General features: G+C 35.3%; 2 protein-coding genes across 3 annotated transcripts; one reads left to right on the top strand and one right to left on the bottom strand.

Annotated features, from left to right (window-relative positions):
• Positions 1-2357: 2357 nt before the first annotated feature.
• LOC114355809 (golgin subfamily A member 2) lies at positions 2358-9061 on the bottom strand. Its single transcript, XM_028308829.1, has 4 exons — positions 8877-9061; positions 7033-7983; positions 4520-4759; positions 2358-3754 (listed from the first exon to the last, which is right to left on the bottom strand). Exons 1-4 carry the CDS (start codon positions 8916-8918, stop codon positions 2927-2929), a joined length of 2061 nt encoding a protein of 686 aa, XP_028164630.1. The 5' UTR covers positions 8919-9061; the 3' UTR covers positions 2358-2926.
• Positions 9062-9583: 522 nt separating this feature from the next.
• Positions 9584-24877, top strand: Kua (Plasmanylethanolamine desaturase Kua). Of its 2 annotated transcripts, XR_003656140.1 has the most exons (5): positions 9584-10026; positions 10487-10692; positions 19895-20113; positions 21090-22423; positions 23142-24877. XR_003656140.1 is itself a non-coding variant. In XM_028308820.1 (4 exons), exons 1-4 carry the CDS (start codon positions 9768-9770, stop codon positions 21348-21350), a joined length of 945 nt encoding a protein of 314 aa, XP_028164621.1. In that variant the 5' UTR covers positions 9584-9767; the 3' UTR covers positions 21351-24877. The 2 variants fall into 2 exon arrangements, 1 of the variants encoding a protein (XP_028164621.1); XM_028308820.1 differs by having other exon boundaries at positions 21090-24877.
• The last annotated feature ends 1059 nt before the right edge of the window (positions 24878-25936 follow it).

Raw genomic sequence — 25936 nt, 5'->3', positions numbered from 1 at the left:
GTGATTAGTGCCATAGTCATTATTCCAAAAAAAAAACGTAAGGCTTAAATTCATATTATAATAGGCATCATATTATGAATTAGGTAGATGTGAAAATCGAAAATAGCCTCTAGCTCTTCAACCGCATAAGAAAAGCGCTCTGTGATTGCAGTGGCAGATGTCTATTAGAAATATGTACCTTCTGTGAAAATTTTGAAACCCTATGTCTAATTTTCGATGAAATAAATCAATATTACAACTAAAAATGGCTCACTTATTTCAAGCCTCAAAAAAGGCAATATTTAAGAAGATAACTGTTTTTCATGGTAATCAATCTGCAGTGCTTATATTCAAATAAATGCATACCGAATTTCAGCCTTCTACGGTTTGTAATTAACCGATAATATAATCAATAAAACAACGCAACGAGAGCTTTTCGACTATTATACGACCAAATACGGAAGGCCATAAGGCTGAAATTCGGTATACATTTATTTGCATGTAAGCACTGCAGATTGATTACCATGAAAAGCAGTTATCTTCTTAAATATTGCCTTATTTGAGGCTCGAAATAAGTGAGCCATTTACAGTTCTAAAATTAATTTATTTAATCTAAAATTAGACAGAGGGTTTCAAAATTTTCACAGACGATTAGACAGACGATTCATATTTCTAACAGACATCTGCCAACTGCAATCACAGAGCGCCTTTCTTATGCGGTTAAAGAGCTAGAGGCTATTTTCGATTTTCACAGAAACCCATCTAATTCATATGCCTTGCGTTTTTTTTTTTAATAATGACTATGGCACTAATCACATACCATCTGCTAACAAAAAATCGTATCTGTCCATCAAGTCGTTCCGAAGATATGGAAATCTGCGAAACGTTACCGCAGCGACATTAACAATTTCTCAAAAAGTACGGGGGGCACAAATGTCGCTGCTTGACCATGGAAATGCCACTGTTGCCTGAGAGGTAAGTTAGCAATAAAAATATGAATAGAAAATAACAGCATTTATTTATACAATTAATAATAATTATGTAACGTACAACTCGAGTGTAGGTGTGACAGTTTATATTGACAATCCTCTGAGGCGTAAGTCCGCCGCGCATCTGTCTCACTTCACTTCTAGTCACAGATAAGGATAGATGCAGCATGTGTCAAAAATTGTATGAAGCCGAGCGTGCCACTTTTTAAACGTCATTAGTGTCATTTTAGCGAATTTTAGTGATTGCCGCAACGTAAAAGTAATCGTATCATCGTACTGCATTTGCAAAGTCATCGAATGATATCGTGTGACTCGATTCGAAAATTAATTAATTCCGATAAAACTGATAATTTGTTAAATACAAAATCAAAAACATCTTTATTTACCTTTTTAAAATAAATTAATTCTTACAAATCGTCAAATCTCGTTATTTTTTTTACCCTACCAGCGTTTCAAGACATACATTTGTCAAGTGCATGAATACAGACAAGCATCAGTGTGTGTCTTATTGTTATGAGTAAGTACGGTTCCTTGGGATCGGTATGAGTGCACCACATACAGGGACCATGGTTTTAACTCTTAAGAGTACATCGCAGGATATGTATTAAAAACAATGCTACTTTACACTTCTTCTACTGCTACTTTATTCTAATTAATTATTTGTTACTTGTGCTGTTAATTACAATTCTCAATCCGTAAATAATTTCTTCTTTCTACCGTGTTCGTACTACTGTCCTCGTAAAATCATCGTAACCGATTGTTGTAATCGGATTACATGAACATCACTCGACCATGTATGTCCATTTGGACATATCGGAATGGCACGCTTTGACGATCAACTTGCTGTATCTACTCTAATCCATATCTGTGGTTCTAGTAGTAGTACTGGTAGCAGCGGCGTTACGTGTTTAATTCTTAGGCACGTTGCACCGCACCACCCAACTTTAACAGTAACTATTAAGGTGCGTACGGATTGCGCGTACCCTGGTACTCGTACTCAGTTTACGCGTATCCGGAACGCCTAGTCCATACATACATGGAGAGTACGAGTACCAGAGTACGCGCAATCCGTACGCACCTTTACGATAACCAGTGTATTTTGTAAAGATTTTGATAGATTTTTGACGTTTGTTAAAGTTAAAGTAACTTATTTTAACTAAACTAAGTATGGGCCGTATATTTGTAGGGGCTGTAGGGTGGGTTTACCCAGATTATTTCTGAATTGTATACTCCGACAGTTAGTTAATATAATTCATTGTTTTCTGTCACTTTGGCAACGTTATTGTTATCCAACATTCTGTGCATGTCGTGGCAACCTTTAATTAAGGCAACACCTTAGCTTAATTTATTTATAAGGAAACTGTGAATGTATGGTGTATGTTTTGTTGGTTGTCCTTAAATAAATAAATTAGTTCCAAGTTAATTGCAATAATATTGCACATATTTTATATTGCTTTGTGAATTATTTTCGAGCACGTGCCGGACTTACTCTGTCGCGATAGATAAATAATACTATACGAATAAATAAAAGGTACGTATGCAAGTTCAATCAACATCTCATTTTCATAAGAAGCAAGGTGAGATGGAAGTCTCATTAAAATGTCACATCTTAATTAAGGGAAGTAGAGTGTTGTTGTGTCATGGGGATGGTACGTTTGCATAAAGTAACATGCGTCTAAAGCTATTTGTGAGCACTGACACAATAGTGTCGGTCAGGCCGATTCGAGATCCGAGGAATGCTGGTTTAAGTCCCGCCACTCGCCTGTTGTAGTGAACCAAATCGTAACACTAGCATATTTAGTTTAGTATTTTCAATTGAATGATTTTCATTACTTTTATCGTTTCATCGCCCATGTACATTTCCATGACCACAAATCGTAAGAAAACGTGTAGGTACATCCATAACATTAAGTGAACACAGCTCCGTCTCAAAAACGTGTTCCAACGATAAATTAGAGTTATACATCAATTAGATTACCAGAGCAACAATTACATGGATATACATTACTTAATTCTAAACTGCTTTTCGGATCGATTAATGTGTTATTTTTTAAGTTAACAAGTAAGTTCCTAATTTTTTCCATGTCATTTTTTCTATGTTCCACTTGAAAGTATGCAAACAATTCTTTGTCTTCTGCAAATTTCAATATGATTCTGCTCAACTCTTCTAATTGTGTTTTCAGTCTATCACATTCGATTTGAAACAATTTAATTTGAGCGTTTCTTTCTTCATCGCGTTTTTTTAATAAACTTCTTTGCTGTTGATACAAAGCAACATATTCACATATAGTATCTGTTTCATTCTGTAACTGAAGAATAATATGTTCCAAATTATGCTTTTCGTCTGATAGGTCGGCTACTTCTCCCATTATTTTCAAAAAACGTTCTTGTAATTTTATCATGGCATCTTCTTTAGGAATGTTTAGTTTTTCAGTTTTTTTTATTATCTCATCTAAACTTGCATTGTTATTAGCTGTGTCCAATATAGAGTTGTCGAAATTAGCTTCTAATAAGGAATTTGCCTCTTTTAAGCTTTCTTTCTGTCCATGAGAATCGCAATGCGTAGTTGTTTCATAAGTTTTCTTAACATCATTAAACTTGTTTTCTAATTCTTTCTCCATTTCCCGATAGTTCATTTGCAATCGAATCATTTCTTCATCCTTAGCTCTTAGTTTCACATGAAGGTCTTTACTCCTTTCCTCAATGTCAGCCAACTTAATCGTTAATTCTCTATTTAAAAATTTCTCGGCAGCTAGCTTTTCAGTCAACTCCAATTTATCTTGACTCTGTAAAAATGTTCATGTGAATACATTTATAATAAGTAAACTTTTTGAAAATTAAAATTGATAATATTGTTATTTGTTATACTTTTATAACATTCCTAAAAACCGTTATAATCAAGTATTCAAGTTAAAACGATAATACACATTGTTTTAATTGGTATAAAAATCTGCCCATTGCGGACACGTGGCGGACACCCACAGCGTGCGGTGCGCCCGCACATGCATGGAAAATGCAATTCAATTAATTATGCTGCTGACCAATTTATTAATTCTTCTGACCAAGTAGTTATTTTACGGATTGACTATTTATTACGCAAACCCATATTATTTTATGCTGCCTATTTTACGATTAAATTGCTGAACAATATCAAGATTATTTGCGACACAAGGATTTCTGAACGATCTTTTTTTTACAAATCAAATATTTGTTGGCTAACGGTAACCAAATGATTTTGATGCTGTTTTTAGTGGCTAACGAAATGTTATTACGGCTGATCATTTAATTATATCACTTTATAAAAATGTAGGTATTTTAATATTTAATTGTAGGTGCTCCAAATTTTGTTGTGTGCAATAGTTTTTAAATAAAATAAATATGCATAGGACACACCCAGAGCAATAAGTTCGTGTATACAAAATGACACACGTTTATGTGAGGTATTACAAGAGTATTATTATATTAATCTAAAACCTTTGCATAATACACGAACCACTCGGCCAAACGACCGATAGGCGTATTTATTCAGGTTCAGTTTTAAAATTACTAACCATTTTAACAAATGATTCCTCAAGTTCTTGTATACTGGTTTTTAATTTTTTGTTTTGTTCAGTAGCTCTCTGCGCAGCAATTTTATCACTGGCAATATCAGCTGTTAATTTCGTCAAGCTTAGATTATCGTGGGCCTTGTTGGAGTTGATTTCCTCTTGTAGCTCCTGAACTCTGAGTTCACTTTTTTTGTATAAGTCAAAAAGTTCTTCGTATTTTCTCATACAATCTTGCAGTTCATTCTGAAAAAAAAAAAGGTTAATTAAATACTTATAGATAGAACCTTAGGTATTGCGGGTCTTACATAGTAACAAAAATGCAAATGATCGCAAACACTTCAACCGCTCGCTTTAGTGGAAACCGGGCTTTACTAAAAGTATAAATTCAAAAGTAGGTTTACTTATTATTTCCCTCAGCTTTAGCGTCCACGATTTTAGGGAAGGGTAGGGGTTGGGAGGATAGAAGCTACCCCCTAATCAGTGTTGGCACTAATCAATTAATTTTTTAATCAATTAATTAATTTGATTAATTTTAATCATGATTAAATTATCCTGATTAAAATAATCATGATTAAAAAAGTAATCATAATCATGATTAATTTGTTAATCATTAATCAATAATCATTAATTTGATTAACTTGATTAACTTCTTAAAATCGAAAACAATGTTAAATAAAACATTGAATTCTAATATTAGATGTTTGGTTTTAGGTTACAATTCTATGACAGGTCATACCTAGATAAATATAAGGTAACCTAGACTGCCCCCCGCCCCCTTCCCTCGCTGAAACTTCCGGTGCAGTCTTCCGACCTCCCGTAGGAGGATATCAGTCCACTTTAATTTCACCGTTCCAGCACTTACTTGCAACCCCACACTCCCACCACCTGCCCCCCACCCCTAGCCTCCCCTGAAACTTCTGGTACGAAGTCTCCTGCACCTCCCCAACACGCAAAACCTCCTAGTTTAGCACTTCTTAGGGGCTGGCTGACGATAGGGGACTTCTCCCCTATAGTCAGCCAGCCCGCTTAACTTCTTTCCTGACCCATTTTTGCTGGAGGATACCGGAAGAGTAGAAGGAATTGTGAGAAACAAAACTAGTGCGATGTGTTTTGATGGTTTTGAGTAGTGAAAATTGACGCAGTTTTTTGGGAAAACGACAGTACAACTCCAGATCCCCCCTTTGCTAGACATTATATAAGTACCTTTTCATACACCCCCAACCCTTTTCTTATGAAAATAGTAGATAGTTAATCAAATAATCAAATTAACGATTAATGATTATGATTAATTAATCTTAATCAAAATTTTTGGTTAATGATTAATTAATGATTTTAATCATTAATCAGATTAACTTTTTGCCAACACTGCCCCTAATAGTCCTCCCCCTCTCGGTAATGCTGAGTGAAATTAAACCGACTCCAAAAAAAGTGCACTAAACAGTAGAAAAATAGTTAAGTTATTACCTAGATTAAAGATTTATTATTATTATTTACTTTATTCATATTTCTTTCTTAGTTTGTCTGACACAGAAAAACTTTATCGCAGGGCATAGCGGGGGGGCCGGGGTGGCACGTCGGGGCGGCAGTCATGAGATGAGCTATATGATACTACCCCCCCCCCTTTAAAATAACCCTAGATAAAAACTATCCTGTCCTTTCCTGGGACTCAAATGATCTCTATGCCAAATCAAAATCGGTCTAGGCGTGAAAGCGACACAGAGAAACAGAGACAGAATTTGATATCCCCTAAATCAAACATTTCCAAGCAAGGTTTTGGAGAAGATGCCACGTACCGGAAAGTGCAGCGTGGGACGTCCACCCACAAGGTGGACCGACAAACTACAGGAGGGCGCTGGATGCAGGCCGCTTAGACGCGGTTATTACCAGTAATTATGAAATTCATTGGGGGAGGGCCTCCTCGGGAGGCCTATGTTCCGCAGTCAGGGTTCGAAAGGATAATTATCGTGATAATAACAGATGGATAATTATCGGTTGATTATAACAAAAAAATGCGCTCATGAAAATGAACTGTATTCGAAGTTTTCGAACGTGTATTCCGCACTTGCGTCTAGTGGTGGGTGTTAATCAACATTGATAGTTACAAAACGTATCTATTTAGCTCCACAATGATCAGAATGATCAGTAAGTTATCTAGCGTCAAAATATTTATCTATTTTCCAAGCTTTATGCGACTAGCAATAGGTAACTTGACAACAATCAGCAACCAAAAACATAAAGCAACATTCGCAATCTGAATTTCTTATGAAACAAATGTATCTTATACTGTTGATAATTATCCGATAATTATCTGATAATTATCCGATAATTATTATGAAGCGGAATTATCTTGATAATTTCGAACCCTGTCAGCAGTAGACGTCCTATGGCTGAAATGATGATGATGCTGAAAGGGCGAAGGGGTATGATGGAGGGGGGAGGTAGCTACCCAAAATCTAAGATGCATAATCTAAACTGAAATCATTACCATGGTTGTGACAAGCAGAAGGAGAACTTACCTGAGCTTTTGTACATTTATCATGAAGTTCTTTTAATTCTCCATTGTCTATAGTAGTGATTTCAACAGTTTTATCGTGATTTCCTTGAACACTTTGTAACCTTATTTCCATCTCACTAATTTGATCAATGAGACTACTTTCCCTGTTAGAAAGATTACAAATTTCTTTTGAAAATTCTTCATTTTTTAACATAGTAGTCTTTAACTGCTGATTTAATTCTGCAACATAGTGCTCATAATGAGTATTAATTTGGTCTTTCTCTTTTTGTGTTCCTTTTAAAAGTTCCTCCAAATTCTTTATTTTTTGTATCAATTCTTGATTATCAACTTTAGCATCATTATGAGCAATTAAAACATTTGATCCACTTGTAAGTTGCTGCAATTGTAATTTTGTACAATCTAATTCATTTTGAAGAAAATGGAGTTGATTAAGTAGACTGGTGTTTTCTGTCTCTTTTGAAGTCAAAATTGATTTGGTGAATTCTAGTTGTTCAGTCAAATTGTTATTATCATCAGTAAGGGATGTTTTTAAATTATTTAACTCTTTAATATGTTCACTCATTAATAAACTGTTTTCCGTGGCAGCCCCATACTTATCCATCAAATCTTTTAATTCGTTTTGCAAAAATAACACTTGTTGTCTAGCATTATTATGATTGTTGATTTCAGCCTTATAATCTGAATCTAGTTGGTCACATTTTAATTGTAATTCTGCTACCTGTTCTTCTAAGTTCCTTTTATTGGCAACAAGTATTTGCGTAACATTTACATTCAAATCTAAAGGTTCAGATTGATCAAATATCTTAGCAGCATTATTATCAACATTTTTATTGCCTTCAGTAAGTTCACTGTTATCAAGAGCACTAGGGTTCTGTGACAAACTAGTACTATCAATGGTATCCACTTCGGATTTATGTGTAGTAATTAATTTTTTTTCTTGATGATCCCTGAGCTAAAATAATGCAGAAAATAAAAAGTACTTAATTAAGTTTTAAGCCACAATTAACACATTCTAAAGTCAATAATTTCAAAATAGCATTGACCAAAAGGTATGTTAATCTCAAAATGAAAAGCAATGTAATAAACTAGACACTTATTTATACGATGTCAATGTTGTCAACATGAAATTGTGAACTCCCGTCAGTTTATAAATAATGCATGAGATTGTAAACTAACAGGTTAGGTTAGGTTCTAGATTGTGCCGGGAGGGGCTGTGGTAGAGAAGGCTATGTCCGGAAACCCACAGTCTCCTCCCACTTATGGCGAGTGACGGAGCACCGGGGTCTTTTTAGTGGGTATGCCTCGTCCTTCTGACGTGGTGAGCCCCACATAACCCCCTGTCCCCGCAGGGTAGGTATGCGATTCAACGCATTTTTTCCCCGTAAAAAAAAAAGGTTCTAGATTGTAATCCAAGTACGGCAGATTATAATTTGACGAAATTCAAAATTTTACGGTAACTGTACATCATAACTAGTATAATAAATAAAATTCTTTGATAACTAACTAGTAAGAATAATTATATTTATTTATCAGTTGTCAACTCACAACCTGCTGAGCCTAATAGAATTCAGTGGGAGTTTGTATGTGGATTTCTATTGTGGCACCTACAATTGGAAGGTTACCTACCGTATCTACTTATCTACGTATTTCTGATCATCCCATCTATATGGGATGATCAGAAATATCTATTATGTTTTTTTATAATTCAAACTAGGTACCTACTACAGACTTATCTTTAAATATCCAGTCGTACAGTGACGGATACTTGTGTTAGCTTTAGTGGGGCAAAGGATGAGACAACATCATAGCATTCTGCCGAAGTGTAGGTAATCAAAAATTCCTTACCTTTTTTCTGGCTAATTCTAGTTTTGCTGCTCTCATGTCCATCTTTTATCAAATATAAATCATTTAACATCTACAGTTGACGATAATTCGTATTAAAAATTTTAATATAAATAATTATCTGCGAAAATGACGGATTTCACACACATTACACATCATCACATCAAATTCATTATTTTTTTTTTTATTACTAGTAGGTACTACGCTTCTATTGCAAACGATTCTATTGAAGTTATCGAACAAATATCGCTCTTTTGGCCAATGAAAAACGTCTAAGTGTTCATTAATAAGAATAATGGCCAATTGTGGCATTGACGTTTGGTGACAGTTTAAAAAACCGCTAACACTGAGAGCGTGGTACCGTCCTTTTGACAAATAAACTATATACGTTCCGATTTGCGTAGTTTCGCCTTCTATCATATTATTTATTTAGATTTTTTAGATTTCATTTTTGTTTTCTTTACATCATTGTTGCCTTTTTTATCGTTTTAGGACAAGAAATTTTGTCTCTTAGTTTGCTATTTGTTATAACCATGAATTATTTTTATTTATTGAGCTTTCTAGCGGCTGGAAAAAATTGCGGAAAAAATATTCCAAAAGTTATTAGGTATGTCATTGAAGAAAAGGATTTTTGGGTTTCGGAACGTTTAATAAATGTCATTCAATATACCTAATTACCTACTATTTTTTTTTGTATTGATTACGATTACGATTGATTACGATCATACGTTAGCGATCCCTCCTCTTTCATTCATTGTTTGGTCAGTGTTTGCGAACCGTGTTTTACGAGTTAATCTTTTGATTGATTGATATGTAATTTCTACCAAAAATCATCGTCAATAAGATAAGAACAGATAAGCCATTTGAAGTGTTGTTATAGGTTATTATTGAATAATGGCTTTACCTTTGCCTATTCCCCCTTGTTCTAAAAGGGATGGCCTTACTGGACTTGGTTGTGAACGTTTTGAATACGCCAGCACCATGGCAACAACATTACTTGCGCCAGTAAAAACGGAAAGACAAATTCTTGAGCATTCCATGTCAGAGGATGATCCTAATGCGAATACTCAATCATCAAGTGAAGTAGGCACTCAGCCACGCTGGGGTCCACGGCACCGTGGCGCACAAGAATTGGCCGAACTTTATAGTCCAGGTGAGTAATAATTAGATAAATTAAAAAGAGTTTTTTAGGAGGTATTGATGTCACGTCAAAGTCAAACTTATTTGAATGTATAAAACATTTCAGTACATGCAAAATTTCCGATTATAAACACTAGGCATATTATAGCTATACATTTGCCAGTTTTAATGCAATTTTTAAGCACAACATACTGTATAAAACAATGTACCTATTAAGTACTAACTTTGTAGTATGTCATATAGTTATTGAACAGAAATCATAAATAAACATATAGACATGTATACCAAGGGTGTTGTGTTACTGATGTAAGTTGTTGATATACTGATTCCTACCTACACCTACTGAATATGTGTTGACGTGTGCATAACACATGTTCAGTAGGTACATAACTAGCTGTATGATATGATTTCAAGATAAAAATGGCAATATTCGTAGTGGTTTCGGTTTGGTATATAACAATTTTTTTCAACAGGCAAAAGGCTCCAGGAATGGGTGTGTGTGGTGGTTTGTTGCACATTATGTATTTGTGCTGGAATCCTCATGGCCAGACACATATGTGCCGATGTGTCGCTATTATTTGCAGCAGTTGCCGGTGTTTTAACAGCAGATTTTGCTTCAGGCGTGGTACACTGGGCTGCAGACACTTGGGGCACTGTTGACTTACCTCTCATAGGCAAAGTAATCATAATATTTTTGATAATGCAATCCATAAGTTGTCATCATGCCACATGCGTGTCTGCTTTGCCTTCTATTCTTCAATGATCCTGTATATCTTATTTTTCTATAACTTCTCAAGATAAATTAATAGTGTTACATTGCTGTGATAACATATTAATCTTCTATACTAAAAACACAAGATTTTTGTTTTATGTTTAGGCTTGAAGACTGATACACTGATAACTGTTTTTGTTGTTTGGTATTTTAGAGCTAGTCTTTGTAAAATTCCACACAATTTTGGCCTCTATCAACTGGCCAATCTGGAAAACATTGGGGAGGTCTATGTTTAGCAATAAAATGTCCTGTGGCAGTAATTATTCAGACAAAAATGAAACGATAATAATAATAAAGTGCTTGTGCATAATATAATTAAATGATCTTTCTTCCACAAATCATCTAGGCACGTTTTATGTGTTGTTTGAATGAAATTTTTCTAAAGCTTTACTCTACAACCATGCATAGCTGGGTTGCTTGTTAATCATAAGCATTTTTAATTTTATAATAGTTTCAATTGAAGAGGCTTTCGTGCTACTATTACATAAACTTGAATAAGAATGAATAAAAAATAAATAATTAGAATAATTTAGTAAAAAAATCGCTACCCAGTCGAACGCCGCGATCGTTGCTTACCTACTGGTGCTGTGTTTGACATTTCGTGATGTTGAAAACATTATACACTCGCGAGCAAAAGTATGGAATCACTTACATGAAGTTGTTTCCATGCGATCTTGTGTACTAACGATTTTATTAGTAACAAAAAAGTGACACCATTTTAAAGATTAAACTTTTAACTTTAAATTGATACCAAATTCATTTAAGTCACACCAGTATTTAAAAAGATATCCCGGCTGATGTGAAGAAGTAAGGAAAAAGACATAATATCAACTGTTTGATACGTCGCGAGTTGCGGCCTATTTACGTATGAAAGCACGTGTTTTAGGATTTCTTCTTCCACACGTTGATCCAAACACATCTTCGCTTCTTTTGACACTTTACCTGGGATTCTACACCTTCAGAAGCAGCATAAATCGTTGCACTATTGCAAGAAGGGCTCAGCCAGCGGGCTGTCGCACGTCAGCTCCACAGAAGCCAGTCCTGGGTTTCGAAAGTAAAGTTTTAAGACGTTTTCGGGAGACTAGTGGCTTTATCCCGAGACCAAGTTCTGAACAGCGCCGGTGCACATCGCAGAGAGATGACTGTTTTTTCATGTCAACCTCTCTATGAAATCGTCATTTGACTGGTATCGACGTCCAGTAAGAGCTCAGAAAAATTCGTAGGATAGCTGTTAGCAAGTGGACAGTTCGTCTAAGATATAAGCAATAGAATTTGACTCCAAAAAGGCCTGCAACAGGCTCGAAACTGACGGCAGGTCACCGACAAGCACGCTTTCAATTAGCTCGCACTTATTTTGATGGGAAGGTGAGTAATAGGCGAGTTTTGTTCTCCAATGAATGTGCAGTAGTCGAAGAGGTCGGGTCTATAGGCGGCCTGGGGAGCGATTAGTGCAGTGCTGGTTCACTGAAACAGTGGCTAATGGGGGTGGGTTGCTCGACTTCCCATCGAGATGTGTACTAGCAAATTGAAAGCGTGCTTTTCGCTGACCTGCCATCAGTTTCGAGCCTGTGGCAGGCCTTTTTGGAGTCAAATTCTATTGCTTATATCTTAGACGAACTGTCCACTCGCTAACAGCTATCCTACGAACATTTCTGAGCTCTTAGTGGACGTCGATACCAGTCAAATGACGATTTCATAGAGAGGTTGACATGAAAAAACAGTCATCTCTCTGCGATGTGCACCGGTGCTGTTCAGAACTTGGTCTCGGGATAAAGCCACTAGTCTCCCGAAAACGTCTTAAAACTTTCGAAACCCAGGACTGGCTTATGTGGAGCTTACGTGCGACAGCAGCCCGCTGGCTGAGCCCTTCTTGCAATAGTGCAACGATTTATGCTGCTTCTGAAGGTGTAGAATCCCAGGTAAAGTGTCAAAAGAAGCGGAGATGTGTATGGATCAACGTGTGAAAGAAGAAATCCTAAAACACGTGCTTTTATAGGGGGTAAATAGGCCGCAACTCGCGACGTATCAAACAGTTGATACATGTCTTTTTCCTTACTTCTTCACATCAGCCGGGATATCTTTTTAAATACTGGTGTGATTTAAATGAATTTGGTATCAATTTAAAGTTAAAAGTTTAATCTTAAAAATGGTGCTACTTTTTTTGTTACTAACAAATTCGTTACTACTCGTACACAAGATCGCGTGGAAACAACTTCATGGAAGTGATTCCATAGTTTTGCTCGCGAGTGTATTTCACTGAATGGGATTAAAATATAGACCAAAACTAGAAAGACAGTGATGTTCTTTTTTAAATCCATCAAGAAATGGCTGATTAATTATTTAAATTACCTCCATAATTATTTTCGCGTGGAACTCAAACATAGGCGGTACTGTGACGTCACGCCACCTATTCAAGTTTCAACCACAATACTTACCACCCCTGCACAGTGTTTTATTTTGGCTTAGAAGCGGACATCCCTGTTTTATTAATTCAATCGTTAGATATTACTATTATGTATAAAATTGATGAAGGAACTAGTAGTTGTATTTGCTTAGTTTCGAAGAAATATTCGATTTTGTGATTTTATAAAAAAACAGTTTTAGAAGCATATTTTCTAAAAAAATTGCATTAAGTCAGAATTTTGTAAATTTTACCTATCACTATAACGTCTACCTTTATGCAAAAATAAATGGTTATTGCTGCAGTAATTTAGGAATTATTTAATAATTTATGATTTTCAGAAAACATTTTTTCTCCGTTGTCCTAGAAAATTGGCATCCATTCTTAATTAATATTGATGCATGATATAATTATCTATAATGCCTGAAAATATTACTTGCCTATCCCGTGGGAGTTCGATGAAAAAACTATGAGCAGTACTATTCGTTTCGCTGTAAGTTTGCCGCTGGCGATATGACGTCACTCGAAAGGAAGCATCTATGTATAACTTTATCAAACTACATGTAAAATAGTTTTTATTGATAAAAAATGTGTATTTGCGTAAAATAAGACACATTAATTGCGGTTGGGGAAGGGGACGCGCATTCCACGGACCGGCGCACAGTAGTTTGATTTAAAAAAAAGGTGGACATACGATCGAAAGTCATAATTTCATCGAAACAAAAATTGTTTTGGATAGCATTTTGAATGCTGATCATCATTTGTCATTATGCATTTTTCGATAAAACGAGCCTTTCATGCTTAAAAAAAATATGACAAGAAAATTTGTATGGAGAAAAATCTTTTTTATTTTTTTTCTGGCTACTGTTGCAAACTGTAGCGGTCAAACCTTATGTAGTCGTAAGTACCTATGGTGCCTAACATTACTACATAAATACTTTTTGCGGGCACGCGCGGCGAAGCGAGTAATGGACATGCAAAATTTTAAATATTTTTATTTATTCATTATTGATTTTAATGCACTTAAAGTAATTATTAATAGATAAATATACTTAGTCTAACTTACTACAGCCCCCTATTACCTCATTTCACGCTAAAACCTTTCAAACTAAAACATAAGTTTGTAGGTACCAGGTAGTCTAAGTTGTTTTTATTGTCATTATAATATTCACTACTGGTCTACTGGTTATCGCGTAAGATAGATTAGGTAGATATCTACCCTTTACCTAGGTATATACCTACTTCTTGGCACTTATAATACCGACATACATGATTAAAAAAAGTCTTCAAGCAAGAACCCTTGACTTCAATGGTTATGAAAGATTTTTTAACTTTCTAGAGTAGTCCTGAATAGATCCTTAAATCATTTTGACTGTCATAATCGATTACAGTAGGTAGTGGGTTCAGTAAGGGTTTCAACCCATATAGTAAACAATACATTTTTATGGCTCTCCATTCAGTTAGTCAAATAATTCCATCATAAATGGAAATATCCGTAACCCTCTTCTACACATTATTCATCATCCATCATCATTTCAACCATAGAACGTCCACTGCTGAACATAGGCCTCCCCCAATGATTTCCAAATGGCCGCTTGGTGTTGCCCTGCATCCAGCGCCTTCCTGCTACCTTTATGAGGTCGTCGGGCTATAATCCGTTGGGCTATGTCAACGACTTTGGTTCGTTTACGGATCTCCTCCTCATTTCTGATTCGATCTTGTAAAGAAACACCGAGCATAGCCCTCTCCATAGCACGTTGTGCAATTTTGAGCTTATTTATAAGGCCTATATTGAGAGGCCACGTTTCCGAGCCGTATTGCCACACATTATTGCAGATCCATTATGTACACCTCTACCTATAGTTTTATATGCCAGCTAACGTACACAAAAACTGCTGATACATGGTGCAGATAATGTGATAACATTTTGGTGTACTGCAAACCTGCTTATTGGATTCTTTCGGAAAAACTAAGTATGTGAGTGACTTTGATTATTTTTAACACTCTGATCAAGATAAGTGAATAGGCTAAAATATCTTTTTTTGATTGTTTTTTGAACGAAGATAATAATAATTGAAGACATGAATGGAAGAAGGTGAAAAATGTCGGATTTCAGATTTTTCTCAGTTAGATGATTGGGTAAAGGTATGCTTTATGTTTGAAGCTACTTATAAAGGTGTTATGTACGTTATCTTTTAAGACGAAGGGAAAGAAACTTACACCTCTTTAAAGGAGCCAAAAAAAAAGAATATTTTTGCGAAAGTATAAGACTATTCAACAGAAGAACTGGAAATTACAGTTCTATCAAAATTGAAACTATCCCGCTACCTACTGTAATCGATTATGACAGTCAAAATGATTTAACGATCTATTCAGTCAGGACTACTCTAGAAAGTTAAAAAATCTTTCATAACCATTGAAGTCAAGGGTTCTTGTTTGAAGACTTTTTTTAATCGTGTATGTCGGTATTATAAGTGCCAAGAAGGTATATACCTAGGTACAGGGTTGATATAAATCTAATCTATCTTACACGATAACCAGTAGACCAGTAGTGAATATTATAATGACAATAAAGACAACTTAGACTACCTAGCACCTACAAACTTAGGTTCTAGTTTGAAAGGTTTTAGCGTGAAATGAGGTAATAGGGGGCTGTAGTAAGTTAGACTAAGTATATTTATCTATTAATAATTACTTTAAGTGCATTTAAATTAATAATGAATAAATAAAAATATTTAAAATTTTGCATGTCCATTACTCGCTTCGCCGCGCGTGCCCGCAAAAAGTATTTATGTAGTAATGTTAGGCACCATAGGTACTTACGACTATATAAGGTTTGACCGCTACAGTTTGCAACAGTAGCCAGAAAAAAAATAAAAAAGATTTTTCTCCATACAAATTTTCTTGTCATATTTTTTTTAAGCATGAAAGGCTCGTTTTATCGAAAAATGCATAATGACAAATGTTGATCAGCATTCAAAATGCTATCCAAAACAATTTTTGTTTCGGTGAAATTATGACTTTCGATCGTATGTCCACCTATTTTTAAAATCAAACTACTGTGCGGCGCAAACTTAGCGCGAACGGGTAGTACTTATCGGGATATTTTGATCTACTTAGGTTGAAGTGGACAACTAAACTTAAAATCCAGTAATTGAGCATATAGCAAGAGCCTTAGACTTAAGTATTTACTTATCATGTCATTGTTTAAAGTTCGACAAACAAGTCCTGCTGAATTTTTTTATGTAGGTAACTACCTCTCTCTATCAATTCAATTCTCTATCTCAGTGGTTCTTAACCGGTGGTCCGCGGACCACTGGTGGTCCCTGGAGGCATTGCAAGTGGTCCACGAAGACATCGTAATAAACAAGTGACGTGACGTGATGAGTCGAGTCAACACAACGCAAACGGCGCACAGTGGGCGAGAAATGGACCTCTCCTTTCATAGGATTTTGAAAAAAATATAAGTGGTCCCTGACAAGACAGAAATTTGATAAAATGGTCCCTCGTCACTTAAAGGTTAAGAACCACTGCTCTATCGAGACAGATTACAATGGGATTTATACTTTGATTTATTCACATGTATCTGTTATGACCTGCACCTGCACCTGCACCATTAGCTGTCTTATTATCACAGCAAAATTTTGAAAGCTTAGGCTGTGGCAATCTTAAACACCAACAAGTCCAACTGAGGGTAGATAAAAGATGGAGGTATTTAACAATAAATTTAAAAAATACAAATAAAAAAAATATAAGTTGGTCTTATTATGACTATGTTAGGAACAAAATAGGATTCTAAATCTAATTCGATGGCTCCTACGTATACTGGCGTAAGTGAAAAAAGTAAATTTTACAGGAGAGCCATTTTAGTGGCCAGAACCATATTTTTGGGTCATATCTTCTGACCTACTAAAACGAATTTAATGAAATTTCACATTTAGCCTTAACATGTAATGCTTTTGCTACTGCTGTTATCAATTTTTATATTTTTCTTATATATTTTGAGATTTTACGCATTGCCCTTTTACGTCGGCATATTTCTATAATTTCATGTATATTGTTCAACGTAAAGAGACTTAAATGACAACGTAAATATAATATTTTAAGCGATTACTCTCTTTATTTATGCATGTAATTATTTTAATTGTTATCATGTGCTATATCAATAATAAATCAGTTAGAAAAAGTCGTTTAATGTACCGTTTTACGTTTTAACGCAAATACGCCCATATACTGTGCTCGAGATTTAGTTAGGTCTTTTAACATAATGTGTCATATTTTTAAAAAATATAAATAACTTGAAAAAATCGAATTGCCTAAGGCGGGAATTGAACCCACGATGCCTTAGGCAGTTCGATTTTTTCAAGTTATTTATAATTTTCAAATTAGTTTGAGATGCGACTCTTAACGCTAAAAATTAAATAACTATATAATGTGTCATAATTTATAAATAAAACAATTTGCTAAATATTTTCATGGCTTTATTTAAGATTTGGATTATAAAAAATATATGTTTATGTAAGCAACTACTCGTATAGATTGACGAATCGTATGATTGGGCTTTATACGTGGCGTAGTTTTGCACATACGCCTATTTGCCTAAAATTTTATTTTGTATCTAATGGAAAAAAAATTTTTTTTTCTTACTGATGTTATAGATTAGAGCAAAGTGAAATAATTGCTTAAATAATTGGAAAAAGGCGTAAGCGGCAGTTTCGCCCTTATACGTAGGAGCCATCGAATTGTGCCTTTTTTTTTCAAATCGGTCCAGTAGTTTCTGAGCTTATTCTACCTATACAAATATACAAATCTTTCCTCTTTATAATTATATTCGTAACTCTGCCTCAGGCTATGGTTCGTCTTCATTCATCTTCAAATCAGTAGCCCAACGAAAGGGGATTGGCACTTTAAACTTTAATAATTTGCAAGTTATTTTAAAAGACCTATCCAACGAAACCCTACCCGATGGGGTAGAAGATGAAAAAAAAATCATCCCCACTTTACATGTAGGGGAGCTACCCTAAAAAAGTGTTTTTTTTTTTTTTTTCAAAATTTTACTTTACCGTTTTGTCGGCCACCTCGGCATACCTCCACCAAATTACAACTCTCTATTGCCAATAGTTTCCAAGCAAAACCTCGGACAAACAGACAGACATATCGAAACCATATTAAGGGTTCCTTGTCAGGACTACGGAACCTTAAAAAGTTAGTTTAGTACTATCAAATATCATCTTCAAATCAGTAGCCCAACGAAAGGGCAGGTCAGAAGCAAGAAAAAAATGCATCTCAATTTTTTTCTTACTTTTCCTACGGTTTAGGAAAACTTACTAGTTAAACTTTAGAAAAAACTAGCTTTTGCCCGCGGCTTCACCCGCGTGAACTTTCGTTTGTCACAGATTTTCATAAATTATAGCCTATTTATGTTATTCTGGGTTTTAAACAATAATATTGTAAAGTTTCATCAAAATCCGTTCAGTAGTTTTTGCGTGAAAGAGTAACAAACATCCAGACATCCAAACTTTTTCTCAAAAATGTATCTTAATTATTTTTTTTACTTATTTTTCCTATTAAATAGTCATGACCATGTTCACCCTACGGCGCCGGCTTATCGTTGAATTTTGGGTTAACAGTATGTATTACACATAAGAAAATCATATTATACATTAACTGAATATTTGACTGATACTAATTTGTAATATAATTTTGACATGATAGTTTTGTAAGCATTAAATTTAAATTCTAAAAATTGACATTATGTAACTATTATTTTTTTTGTATCTTTATATGGGACTTATAATTTGTATGCCACTCATAGGCCAAACATAGAGCTCTACCCATTATTATGTACCACCTGATTTATACATTTACCTATGTTTTACAAATAAATGATTTGATTTGATTTGATTTGATTTATAATATGCGGAACATAGTATGTATGCTGGCATTTGAATTGTTTGATAAAGAATATAAATAATTTATTGACAAAGTTATCAATTTTATTACAATTTTATTATTCAATGCTTATCGATATCTTGGTACCTACCTACTAAGTTTGGAATTTTTATACAGTGTGAGTCACGATAAAGTGTACATATGAAAATAGATGAAACTAGACCTATTTTTATCGACAAAAAGAGGTCAAATTTTTATTGAGATTTTTTTATTTTTTTTATAGATTTTTTTTTATCCAATTACTTATTGTAAAGAAAACGTAATAACTTTTAAACTAAGAGGTATATCCTGATAAAATAAAAACAATAATAGTGCTAAATAACAGGCAATACTAAAAAAATACATAAAATACTCAGAAAATGGCAACAAATAATAAAAAATGATACAATTTGAGAAAAATCTGCATTTTAATTCGTGTTTTTTTGGTTATTTGATAAATTTCTCCAAATAATGCCCCTGTATTTGGAAAATTAACCGAGCTGAAGAAAGGGCAATGCCTGTATTTTTTATTTCTCTTCTAGATTTATTATATTGTTATTATTACACTTTATAAACTAAAGCCTCAGTCTTTCACGCAAATTAGCTGGTGTGATTTAGTGCACACACACAAACACACATTTTTAGCATTACATCTGATCATATAAATAAAGTATATCATTCAGGTGTCCATTGCTTTATTCTAACGGCTATATTATTAAAGTGTCTGTAAAATTTCGCCGTTTAATACATTTTATAATTAAAACTTGGTTTTTCCAGAATTTCCTTCGGCCGTTTCGTGAACACCATATTGATCCTACTTCAATTACTCGTCACGACTTCATAGAAACAAATGGCGACAACTTTGCTATTACCATACCCGTGCTGGCTCGAATTGTATGGCAACTAACAACTTATGATGACATAAACATCAACAAGCAATTTCACTGGATAGCCTATTGGTACTTATGCTGTATATTTGTAGCAATGACCAACCAGGTGAGTAGGTAAACTGCCATGATGTCCTTATTCGACAAAACTCAAAATAAATTATGTAAAGAAAGAAAGAGAAAAAAATATACAACGTGTCCCAAAATTCAAGGATAAGCCGGCGCCGCAGGATGGACATAGTCATGACTACTTTAGGAAAAATAAGGAAAAAAATATATCTCAATTATTAAGATAAGATAAGATAAGATAAGATAAATTTATTGAATAAAGACTTAGCCTAAATACAAGAAACTTAAATGTAAAGGTAGTATTTTTTAAGTTACACAATAAATTACGAAATTCTTCGAAAATTGACACCCCTTATGATATTTTACATTACCACGACTACCTACCATTTTTCAAATATTTCTGTTTTTTTGTTTGTATCGGCAACTTAAGTAATTTCATAATTTATTGTGTAAGTAAAAAAATAATTGAGATAGATTTTTTCCTTATTGTTCCTAAAGTAGTCAAGACTATGTCCGTCCTGTGGCGTCGGCTTATCCTTGAATTTTGGGACACGTTGTATAATAAAGACTTGCGAATACTGATACTGTTACTTGCCCTGTTTGTTACACCACAGAACAATAATAAGTATGGTTATACATCATGTAAAATAAATAAATATCATTGATTCTCATGGTCTGTGCTGCATTTAGTACAAATATTGTCTCTCTTGAGATTATAATGAGCTGAGGGCTCAATAAATTGAATTGATGACGGATTGCACAGCGCCCCTAGCGGAAACGTTCAAAAACTAAAATTTTCATACAATTTTTAAACGCTCACACTCAGCCCACTGGTGAATTTTTGAAGTACCTACTTAAGCTTGGTTACAAAATTAACTAGACATAGGTACTTTTATTTTGTTTAATAGTAGTACATATTTATCTTCGCAACAATTAAGTAAAGGTGATCGCACTCCCATCAGCTCTGCATTGTAAATGAATACTTAATATCATGCCCAATAACTTTTCTATTTCAGATCCACAAATGGTCTCACACGTATTTTGGGTTACCAACTTGGGTAGTGTGTCTGCAAGAATGGCACGTGGTGCTGCCTCGCCGCCACCACCGGATACACCACGTAGCGCCGCACGAGACTTACTTCTGCATCACCACTGGCTGGTTAAACTGGCCACTGGAGAAACTCCACTTTTGGTCTACATTAGAGTTCATAATTGAGGCCCTAACGGGATGTAAACCCCGTGCTGATGACATGAAGTGGGCGCAGAAACGATCCTAGAACATAATCTGCCTTACTATTCGTTCGACCACGGCTATCAGGAGCATCTTAGCTTATACCTAGATAGTGGCGGGCTTTATAAACGGATGACAATTGGCCCTTGTATGATGCATGACGAACGCCACGCAGACAAGACGTGATAAAACTAAAGCAGTGGCCTGCTTATCGCTCCTGCCCGCCGGTAAGTTAAGAGTCGTGGTCGAATAAAACCATAGTATTTTGACTTTGGTACAAAATAACCTTTAAAAAAGGTACAAAATGGTTGATACCAGCTGTCAATTTTAGCATTTGTGAATTTTATATTGCTATTGCTTATTTACGAATTATTGCTAAGCAATATAATATTTTATTACTTAGGTATTTCTTGAAACATTTTATTGCATTCTTGTCACAATTCTAATTTACAATAAGCTGCAAAGTTTGTAAGTAAGTACAGTTAGCTTCAATTATCAATACTTATCATTATTACTCATTGATAATGAACTTTAGCAACGCTGAGATATGTCATGCATTTATTAAGACAGCTCTGTTTTACTAATATAATAAGCTATACAGAGTGTGGTTTTGTAAAACAACGCCCATCTTAGGGGTTACCCCTATCAGCAACTAAAATTCATTATCAATGAGGTAGTACACATGAAAGTAAGTAGAAGAAAAATATAAATAAATATTTAACTATTTCTTTATCAGTAAAAACCTTGTTCAAACGTATAAAACTTTCGAGACGGCGCTTGTTGCCGACCGCACCACGCCGCGTATGCTTCACCACCGAGCACATTTGGGGTTAACCGATAGCTCCCCGCGTAATAATACCATATAGTATAGATGGACGCTTATTACATGACATGTTTTATACTCCTTTATTTAGTGACTATGGAGCTGACTGTACTTACAAATAAATAAAATTAATGGTCACTATTAGAAATAGGTAGAATCTAAGTTACTACCTACATGGATTTTATACAGTTAATATGTAAGTAAGTGAATATTATTGTGTAATTAATATACCCGTTATAACACGTTATTTTCATATTATCTACAGGTGCATATTACAATAATAATGATAATATTATATTTCTTAGGGTTTACACAAATTACTGTACCTTTTATAGATCTTTAGAACGAAATATAGGCCAGAATTAAACACAAAAATTGATCAAATCGGAAATGATTCCAACAAAAGATTTTATTGCTTTAATGGCTTCATTGGTTGCCCGCTAAGACTTTCCTAGGTTTTCGACTTCGACGGAGTTGTGCTTAGTGGTGGGGGCCCCGAAAGGAGCGTTTTTTGGGTTTTCCGGTTATACATATATACCGCGTAAAGGACTTACCCTATCGAAAACTAGTCTTCATGACGATTGAAGGGCACTTAAATCCTGCAGGATTTGATGAAATTCATGTCTCGGACAAACCGTTCTCGTGCTTATCTTCGACAAAGTAGAAAATGTAAGTATAATTAATGACCCTCTCCACGTCCAATGGCTCGTTACCCGCAGGCTTCCAAGTCTTGAAAGGGGCCGCTTCAACCAGTGTAACCCTATCAAGGCTTACGAGCTGGATGCGGCTGGGCCGAACAAGGATAGGCTCCTTGTTCGGCCCAGCCGTTCCTTAACTACGGTTGCTGCACCTCTTACTTGCACTCTCCTGTACGACTATGTGTTATCTACTATGGCTGCCTCTTCCTTGTACCCTCCTTTAAGACTGCATTGCTTAGCCGTATACCTGGTCCAAGGTTCGACGCCGCAAAATCAACTTCGTACGCGTGAAAATACCCCCCCACCACTTAAGCACAACTCCGTCGAAGTCGAAAACCTAGGAGAGTCATAATGGGCAACCAATAAAGCCATTAAAGCAATAAAATCTTTTGTAGGAATTATTTCCGATTTAAAATCTAATTCTACTGGCCTAATAATAGCGAGTCTTACATCTGATGTCTAGTAAGTCCTACAGCAGGTATTTGGATAATTTAGTTTGAAGTTACAATTAATTGTAAAACAGATGAAACTTTTATTTTATTTTGTACGGGATCAAGTTCTAGTTCTTTATTGATTTTATGACGTGAAACTCTTAGAACCTGCAAATAAGCAGGGATTGAAATTTGAATTTTAGTTGCGTAGGCGAGGCTAATGACGTTCAAGGTAGCAGGTCTTACATAAATGGTCTCTGGTAACCGGGTTGACCGCCAACCTGATGGAGACAGGATGGATAAAACTAAAGTTATCGCAGAAAGATCTATAGGTATGCGATTGGCTTTTTGAGAAACCTATAAGATTCAATTGGGTAAGAGACGCAATCATGGATACGGTTGGATGACGAATCTCTATTTTAAGTAGAGCGGCCGCTCAAACGGAGACCCTGCCTCAACCAGAGGCACGACTTGCCACGAGGCGCGAGGCAGAGACTGTCACCGCGGACCGAGCCAGATGTTGTCGGTTTTTGCGCGCGCTCTAATGCCTCGTATCCCGTTGAGCAGCTACAGTCTGCCTTCAATCTGCCTGGCTTGAGTCTGCTCAAGTGGATACAAGGTTTTATAATATGGTAACTTACTTGACGTCAGTATTTGAGATTACGTATGATATTATCACTAAACAGCCTATAACCAGGCTTGATTTATTTTTGTTATTTCCATTGCAATTTCAAGGTGGTACCTACCTAGTTAGATAATAATCCTTAAGTTAATGCGTTTGCTTTTCTAAAAATTTGCACATAATACTTACTGGGGATAGGTCCTTACTCGTAACATCAGAAGACTGTCAAAGGTTATCAATCTTTAAGTTCTTCAAATAAGACCAACGCTGTACCATAATAATTATGAAACATCCTGTCCACATGGTAATACATATTACCAAATTTTGGCTGGGTTGTTATCATCTTACTTTTACAAACGTCAAAACTGACAAATTCCATACAAAAACACCGATTAAGGTTATACCTAGTTACGATTAAAGTGGTGCAACTCAGTCTAAAAATACGTACCTTCTCTATTTTGCTGACAGACTAAGTTAGAATAATAATTACTTAGGTCATGCAACGTGAATTCACACGATCACTCACTTTCTATGGGAAAATAAAAATAACCAAGTAATGCAATAATTAGGTATTTAGATTAATATTTGTTTTACAAATTACTTATAAATATCTGGAAGAAAATTCTTCACTAGCTTTCGAGACATGACTTTCGGTAATATACAGGGTGTTTGGTGGAAGGTTAGACAAACTTCGTGGGTGTAAGGTCATTTTAAGAATACAAGTTCGCCCATTTGTCTCTAAGTGGGCTACATTTTTTTCATTGATATTTTTGTTTTTATTTATTTTTTTCTGAAATTTGACCTAAAAACTGCTTCAATTTTTTCTCGCGTATACACCTACGAAGTTTGTCTAACCTTCCGCCAACACCCTGTTTACACCGATTTGGTAATTTTGGTATCGGCCGATTCTTCATACAAATTAAAATCGGGCCCAACTATCCAGTCTCATCTGTGCAACTATCGGCCATCTATACTGCGCCTAGGCCCCTAGCGGCTAATTTCAAGAACTAAAATTCAAATAATTTTTTGACGTACTCGCTAGCGAGCATACCTAACGTAAACTCATGGTAAGCACACAAAATGTAATGATGTTCCAAAATTAGCACGTCACACTGACACTGCCGGTGGCACACACTGGCCTGTATCTATACCTACTAATATTATAAAGCTGAAGAGTTTGTTTGTTTACTTGAACGCGCAAATCTCCGGAACTACTGGTCCGATTTGAAAAATTATTTCAGTGTTAGATAGCCCATTTATCGAGGAAGGCTATAGGCTATACAACATCACGCTACGATCAATAGGAGCCGAGCAATAATGAAAAATGTTGCGAAAACGGGTTTTCACGCGTACGAAGTCGCGGGCACAGCTAGTAAATGTATAAAGAAGCTGAAAACATTTAATTTTCGGATAGATCTGCAAGCAAGATATTATTGATACTGTTTGATAGAGCTCGTGAAGCACTTTCACGGTCAGTAGGAACCAGTTTTTAATCGGGGGTAGGTCTTGCTTACGGCATCATCAAGGAAGCACTTAGTCTTAGTCATAATCCGGCACTGAATATGTTAGCGGAATATGGTGGTTTTTTTAGGTCCAAATCTGGAATCTGGTCGAATTTTGCTTTTAATCTAGCGATTTAATAAAATCCGAGGTGGCAACACTGCTTACCTTTGGTGTAAGTGTAACTTGCTAATTTTGGGACACTCATATTTAACTTCTCGATGGGAAAGGGAAGCGTTATGTTCAGAATTTTTATTTTTTCTAAAATTTGTGTTTATTCGACTAAATAATGTGTATGGTTGATTAACCATTAGGTAACTTTATTTACCAGATATCATTTATTTACTACCATTCAGGTTTCTTTCCGACGATCGAAACAATCTTCTATAACGAGTAAGGCTTCTTAAACACGAGCGGCTCATAGCCGACCGGCAGTGGCAACGGCAGCTTTTGCCACCTTTTGGCGGCAGCTGTCGATGGCAGCCGTCGNTTTCACTTGCTGAGACTTCTCGCGTTTATTATTCGCTTCCTTTTCTCAGTTCTTGCTTCTTCAGATCA

Source organism: Ostrinia furnacalis, unplaced genomic scaffold (genome assembly GCF_004193835.3).
Source record: "Ostrinia furnacalis isolate ACB-3 unplaced genomic scaffold, ASM419383v2 OfSCF2515, whole genome shotgun sequence".
Lineage (NCBI taxonomy): Eukaryota > Metazoa > Arthropoda > Insecta > Lepidoptera > Crambidae > Ostrinia > Ostrinia furnacalis.
The sequence above is the reverse complement of the archived record's forward strand: the minus strand, read 5'-3'. Positions and strand labels throughout refer to the sequence as shown.

What these genes read in the sequence shown, in the direction of transcription:
- LOC114355809 (XM_028308829.1), bottom strand. Translation starts at nt 8,918, where the DNA reads ATGGACATGAGAGCAGCAAAACTAGAATTAGCCAGAAAAAAG. An exon ending in TAGAATTAGCCAGAAAAAAG is followed by an intron (nt 7,984 to 8,876) that starts GTAAGGAATTTT and finishes GCATTATTTTAG; the next exon opens with CTCAGGGATCATCAAGAAAA. An exon ending in AGGAATCATTTGTTAAAATG is followed by an intron (nt 3,755 to 4,519) that starts GTTAGTAATTTT and finishes ACATTTTTACAG; the next exon opens with AGTCAAGATAAATTGGAGTT.
- Kua (XM_028308820.1), top strand. Translation starts at nt 9,768, where the DNA reads ATGGCTTTACCTTTGCCTATTCCCCCTTGTTCTAAAAGGGATGGCCTT. An exon ending in GGCCGAACTTTATAGTCCAG is followed by an intron (nt 10,027 to 10,486) that starts GTGAGTAATAAT and finishes TTTTTTCAACAG; the next exon opens with GCAAAAGGCTCCAGGAATGG. An exon ending in TTGTAGCAATGACCAACCAG is followed by an intron (nt 20,114 to 21,089) that starts GTGAGTAGGTAA and finishes TTTCTATTTCAG; the next exon opens with ATCCACAAATGGTCTCACAC.